The sequence below is a fragment of the Amblyraja radiata genome, unplaced genomic scaffold, assembly GCF_010909765.2.
Source record: "Amblyraja radiata isolate CabotCenter1 unplaced genomic scaffold, sAmbRad1.1.pri scaffold_434_ctg1, whole genome shotgun sequence".
Lineage (NCBI taxonomy): Eukaryota > Metazoa > Chordata > Chondrichthyes > Rajiformes > Rajidae > Amblyraja > Amblyraja radiata.
The window spans coordinates 135,119-141,990 of NW_022630536.1; the positions used below are offsets into that span (position 1 = coordinate 135,119).

General features: G+C 44.3%; 1 protein-coding gene across 1 annotated transcript; it reads left to right on the plus strand.

Moving 5' to 3' along the window:
- The first annotated feature begins 3,406 nt into the window (after positions 1 to 3,406).
- On the plus strand, positions 3,407 to 5,693 carry LOC116969953 (NACHT, LRR and PYD domains-containing protein 3-like). Its single transcript, XM_033016712.1, has 5 exons — positions 3,407 to 3,994; positions 4,346 to 4,432; positions 4,588 to 4,758; positions 5,240 to 5,407; positions 5,572 to 5,693. Exons 1-5 carry the CDS (start codon positions 3,417 to 3,419, stop codon positions 5,657 to 5,659), a joined length of 1,092 nt encoding a protein of 363 aa, XP_032872603.1. The 5' UTR covers positions 3,407 to 3,416; the 3' UTR covers positions 5,660 to 5,693.
- Positions 5,694 to 6,872: the final 1,179 nt, after the last annotated feature.

Here is a 6,872-nt window from a genome sequence, read left to right on the forward strand (position 1 = left end):
CATCATTTTAAAGACCTCTATCAAGTCCCCCCTTAACCTTCTGCGCTCCAGAGAATAAAGACCTAACTTATTCAACCTATCTCTGTAACTTAGTTGTTGAAACCCAGGCAACATTCTAGTAAATCTCCTCTGTACTCTCTCTATTTTGACATCCTTCCTATAATTGGGCGACCAAAATTGTACACCATACTCCAGATTTGGTCTCACCAATGCCTTGTACAATTTTAACATTACATCCCAGCTTCTATACTCAATGCTCTGATTTATAAAGGCTAGCATACCAAAAGCTTTCTTTACCACCCTATCTATATGAGATTCCACCTTCAAGGAACTATGCACGGTTATTCCCAGATCCCTCTGTTCAACTGTATTCTTCAATTCCCTACCATTTACCATGTACATCCTATTTTGATTTGTCCTGCCAAGGTGTAGCACCTCACATTTATCAGCATTAAACTCCATCTGTCATCTTTCAGCCCATTTTTCCAAATGGCCTAAATCACTCTGTAGACTTTGTAAATCCTCTTCATTATCCACAACACCCCCTATCTTGGTATCATCTGCATACTTACTAATCCAATTTACCACCCCTTCATCCAGATAATTGATGTACATGACAAACAACAAAGGACCCAACACAGATCCCTGAGGCACCCCACTAGTCACCTGCCTCCAACCCGACAAACAGCCATCCACCATTACCCTCTGGCTTCTCCCATTCAGCCACTGTTGAATCCATCTTGCTATTCCTGCATTTATACCCAACAGTTGAACCTTCTTAACCAACCTTCCATGAGGAACCTTGTCAAAGGCCTTACTAAAGTCCATATAGACAACATCCACTGCTTTACCCTCGTCAATTTCCCTAGTAATCTCTTCAAAAAATTCAAGAAGATTAGTCAAACATGACCTTCCAGGCACAAATCCATGTTGACTGTTCCTAATCAGACCCTGTTTATCCAGATGCTTATATATATTATCTCTAAGTATCTTTTCCATTAATTTGCCCACCACTGAAGTCAAACTAACAGGTCTATAATTGCTAGGTTTACTCTTAGAACCCTTTTTAAACAATGGAACAACATGCGCAGTACGCCAATCCTCGGGGACTATCCCGTTTCTAATGACATTTGAAATATTTCTGTCATGGAAATATTTTCTCACAGAGAGTGGTGAGTGTGGAATTCTCTGCCTCTGCGGTGGAGGCAGGTTCTCTGGATGCTTTCAAGAGAGAGCTAGATAGGGCTCTTAAAAATAGCAGAGTCAGGGGATATGGGGAGAAGGCAGGAATGGGGTACTGATTGGGGATGATGAGCCATGATCACATTGAATGGCGGTGCCTACTCTTGCACCTATTGTCTATTGTCACGTCACTGAACAGCTAATTCCCTCCCCATTAGCATTGTTTCAGGCACTTCTCAATATATTCATTGTTGTTCTTCACAGAGTGTCGATGAGCTCGTGGTAAAGGGAAACCGCAGAGACAGTTCCATACTCTTCCTCAGTCTGGTGATGAAAAATGGCAACCGTGCCCGGCGGGTGATGTGGGAATCCTTTGTGAAAATGCAGAATGAATTACCAAAGCTGCACAAAATACTGAAAGAAATCCAGGAGCTCGGTACGGTAAATCAACACACTGAACTGAATATCACATTGAAACACTGGAGTTAACAATGTTATTCAAGTCTGGTTAAATAAATGCTCGTTGATTTGAACAGGTCCTGATCCACAAGAATACATGAACATCACCAGAGGTTTAACTGAATTACCCTCTCATATGAAAGGTGAGTGTTGAAATGTACAGTTCACACCAATGACTTGTTAGAATTGATGTAATACTGAAACTGTTCAGAGCTTTGCAGAATGGGAAATCAGAAGAATAAAGGCTAAGCAATTGTTAGACTGACACGGGGATTCACTATGGATTGCTTCTTTGTCTGTAGATTCAGGCTTAGCTTAGTTTAGTGTATTGTCACATGTACTGAGGTATGGTGAAAAGCTTTTGTTGCATGTTATCCAGTCAGCAGAAAGAAAATACGTGATTATAATCAAGCTATTTTCAGTAGAGGTAAACCATGAGGGAATAACGTTTAGTGCAAGGTAAAACGAGGAAAGTCCAATGAAAGTGGTAGATAACCAAAGAGTCAGTGAATTGATTTAATTGATGGGTATTGAACTCATTCGTGTTGTTTTTAATGTTGAGTTTTGAGTTGAGCCACCTAACATGTGTCCATTATCTGCCTGTTCCCGTGCAAGATGTTCAACAGAAACACAAGGAGACTCTGCGAGCACAGACTGAAACACTGAGCGTGAACACCATCCTGATGAAGGAGAAGGTTAAGGATTTCCAGCTACTTGATCGATACGCTGAGCTCACAATCATCTCCACAGTTCGAGATCGGACACTGGTGGAACATGAGCTGCTGGCAAGAGGCCGAGACCATGAAGAGTGGAGAGAGGAATGTCTCCGGGGAAAACTGGAAAAAATCAGGACTGATCAATTGTTCCACAGCAGCTTTTCCCGGAGTAAATCCCGATCTGGGATTTCAGCATCAGTAGCCGGAGTCCCGGGGATCGGAAAAACAACAATGGTGCAAAAGATTGTTCATGACTGGGCCACTGGGAAAATATACCAACACTTCCAGTTTGTCTTCAGTTTCAAATTCCGGGATTTGAACACTATTAACTGCAGAATAACCCTGAGGGAACTGATTCTGGATCAGTATCCTTACTTTGGGAATATGCTAGGAGAGGTCTGGAAGAAGCCAAAGGGATTGATGTTTATATTCGACGGTCTGGATGAATTCAAGGGTAGAATCGATTTTGCTGACAGTCGGAGAGACACAGAACCTCAGTACCAGTGCCCAGATCCTGAATCCCGGTGTGAAGTGTCTGACATTGTGTACAGTTTAATCCAGCACAAGCTGCTCCCAGGGTGTTCAGTGCTAGTGACCACCCGCCCCACTGCATTACATTTACTGGAAACGGCAAAGATCAGAGTCTCGGCTGAAATCCTGGGATTTGTTGGTGAGGAACGAAAGGAATATTTCACCAGATATTTTGAAGATCAGACGGTGGCAGCAGCTGTTTTCAAACATGTGAAGGAGAACGAGATCCTGTACACCATGAGCTACAACCCCTCCTACTGCTGGATCCTCGGCCTGACACTGGGCCCCTTCTTCACACAAACGCACCGGGACCCGCAGCGAGTTCCCAAGACCATCACCCAACTATATTGCTACTTTATTTACAACATCCTGAAAAACCACGGCCGTGAGATTGAGAGCCCCCGTGAGGTGTTACTGAGGGTTGGTCAGATGGCCTTCACTGGAGTGGCTGAGAAGAACATCGTATTCACAGATGAAGATTTGATCAAATACAATCTGCAGCCTTCCCAGTTCCTGTCTGGGTTCCTGATGGAACTTTTGGAGAGAGAGGATTCAGCCCGGAGCTTGGTGTACACCTTCCCGCACCTCACCGTCCAAGAGTTTGTAGCCGCACTCGCACAATTCCTGACTCCAGATCGCGGGGATATCAAGACACTCCTCATTGAAGCCCATGGCATGACAGACGGGCGATTTGAAGTATTTCTCCGTTTTGTCGCTGGTCTCTCCTCCCCACGCGCAGCTTGGATCCTGGAGGAGTTTCTGGGTCAATTCCCTCATCAAAAAATCTGTCGAGTGATTGACTGGGTGAAGGAGGAGGTTAAACGCCGGGCTGGAAACACAGAGAGTAAAGCTGGTAAACGGAGCCTCCTGAATACGCTGCACTACCTGTTTGAGTCTCAGAACCCTGTACTGGCTCAGCAGACACTGGGATCTGTGGAATCACTTTCATTCCGTGGACTGGGACTGACCCCGATTGACTGTGCGGTCCTGTCTCATGCCATCAGGCTCTGTGATACAATCAAGCACCTCAATCTATGGGGTTGCCACATTCAGTGTGAAGGTCTCCAGCGGCTGGGACCGGCTCTGCACAAGTGTCAGCACTTGAGGTAACTGTTCGTTTGTCACTAAAACTGAACTGTAAAATTGTTTCACTATTCTGTTATTCTGAACAGCGCCCATTCTACGGGGCCGAGCGGCCGTCACTGTGCACGGGGGGCACCCCTCCTATTTTACCCTCCCTCCCCCGGGTCAGGTGTGTTGCCATCGTTCTCTGCACGGGGAACATTTCACGGTCGTCGGGGAATGAGAATAAATGGTGAAATTCACCAAACACCTCAACCACGGAGATTTATTCAATAATTCGCTGAGGTTTTTCCAGAAATATCCATTTGGGAGAAGTTATCTCAGCCTCGTCGGGGTTTGTATCAGTTTGTTTCTTACTTTCTGTTTGTGTTTAGACTGGGAGACAACGACCTGGGAGATTCCGGAGTGAAACTGGTGTCTGCGGCTCTGAGGAAGCTGGACTGTAAAATACAGACACTGGGGTAAGTCACAGACTGTGAGAGATTGTGTTTACAGTCACTGGGTGTCTGACACTGAACATTAATATGATCAGTAATTGTGTCACTGATAAACACTGGGGATTTGCACCATCTCCTGTCCCTCTGTGTCCCTCACCCTCACTCTCTCTTATCTCCAGGCTGGACAGTGTCGGTCTCACAGATTCTGGAGCCATGGATCTCGCCTCCGCTCTCAGTACAAACCCCTCACTGACGGAGCTGTACCTTAGTGAGAATAAACTGGGAGATTCTGGAGTGAAACTGATGTCTGCGGCTCTGAGGAACCCGGACTGTAAAATACAGATACTGGGGTAAGTTCCAGACTGTGAGAGATTGTGTTTACAGTCACTGGGTGTCTGACACTGAACATTAATATGATCAGTAATTGTGTCACTGATAAACACTGGGGATTTGCACCATCTCCTGTGTCTCTGTGCCCCTCACCCTCACTCTCTCTCATCTCCAGGCTTGAATATATCGGTCTCACAGATTTTGGAGCCGAGGATCTCACCTCCGCTCTCAGTACAAAGCCCTCGCTGATGGTTCTGAAGCTGGGTGGGAATAAACTTGGAGATTCTGGAGTGAAACTGGTGTCTGCGTCTCTGAGGAACCCGGACTGTAAAATACAGACACTGTGGTAAGTCCCAGACTTTGCGAGATTGTGTTTACAGTCACTGGGTGTCTGACACTGAACATTAATGTGATCAGTAATTGTGTCACTGATAAACACTGGGGATTTGCACCATTTCCTGTCTCTCTGTGTCCCTCACCCTCACTCTCTCTTATCTCCAGGCTGGACAGTGTCGGTCTCACAGATTCTGGAGCCGAGGATCTCGTCTCTGCTCTCAGTACAAACACCTCACTGATGGAGCTGAACCTGACACACAACTCCCTCACAGACCGATCTGTCCCCAATCTCCGCCGCCTCATACTGAACCACCCGAGACTGAAGTGGATCAAGTGAGTGTTTGTGTTCATGTTTAATGTGATAAAATATCAGGGGATCCGCGGGCTTCTCCTGTGATTTTGTTCTGTAAGTGTTGTTGAAATATTAACCCCAGTCCCTGTTATTGGCACTGTTGTTTCATCTGTTTATTTCCTCTTTATTCCTCGACTTGTTTCAGGCTGGGGGAGAATCAGTTCAGTGAAGATGGACGGAACCAGCTGAAGAGTCTGCGGGGAATCAGACCCGGACTGAGTGTGTATGTGTGAACATCTCCGGTGTAAACGTCACCGCCCTGGGGACTGGAATGTTTTTGCCCTCCTTTAAACGGCCGCCCTTCCCTTTAAGCGACCAGGATATGGGTTTAACCTCAACGGTTCCCGGACTGGTCGGGCTGTGACGTCAGAGGTGACCCTGCCTGCTGTCACGTGACCCGGATACGCGGTGCTGCTGCTGATGCCGGATATCCGGTACTGCCCGCAGTGGGGGTCAGGACAATAAGTAGCAATGTTACAAAATTTTGAGATTTTAAAAATCAAGTCTGTAATTTATCCCATCAGATAAAGCATAAAAATAAGTTTAATTTGACACCTAATTCACTTTCATATCTCAAGTATTTAAAAAGTTATGGCCATTTTCATACTGGGAAATGAGCATCTTGTTCCCTATTGATTTTCTATGGACATAACAAAAAAGCTGTGATCGTGAACAGTCAAAAGCCCATAACTTTCTTAAAAATTAAGAGAACTGAATGAAATTTTCAGTTATCATAGATTGAAGCATTCTGAAACAAATATAAAATAATCTTACTTGGATGACCTGAAATTAAAGCATATAATTAGTTAGTTAGCTAATTGTAGCTAATTTCAGACTTCAATTACTAGATCTAAACATCTATCCATTTCTTAATAAATGATTAACATTTTTAAATAGCCTAAATGTCCAAATAATATTCACAAATAATTCACAATAAAACATGATTTTTAAATCTCATTTACATTAATTTATAGGCCAAATGGAAGGAATTTAGTGTTTAATTGCTGTAAATAAATGCCCATTTAAATCAGCTTTCCAGTGGGTCCCTGTGGAACGCGCTGGTTTAGAACGTTCACATTGCGGCAGATTTGTGCCTCAAATGCCGAGAAAAATACTGCGCGATATAATGGGCCCAAATTGAGCTACTCGCAATATTAAACTTAGTATAAATGGATCTTTAGAAGCCCTTTTTAATGTAAAAATATACAACCTAACTTCTGCTATTTGCTTTATGAGACCCTGCGGTTGCTGGCGGTCGCGGGTTTAGAGATTGATTTTTAAACTACTATAACTATTATTCAAGGCCTTTAAACCTAATAATAGCTTTTGCGACGGGGTCTTCCAGCGATTTTTCGTTAATAATTAACTAGGCTGAACATTTTCGATTGGAACAGCTTAGAGAAAATCGCGTTTTAAACCCGCCCCCTCTAAACGGCGCCAAAATCG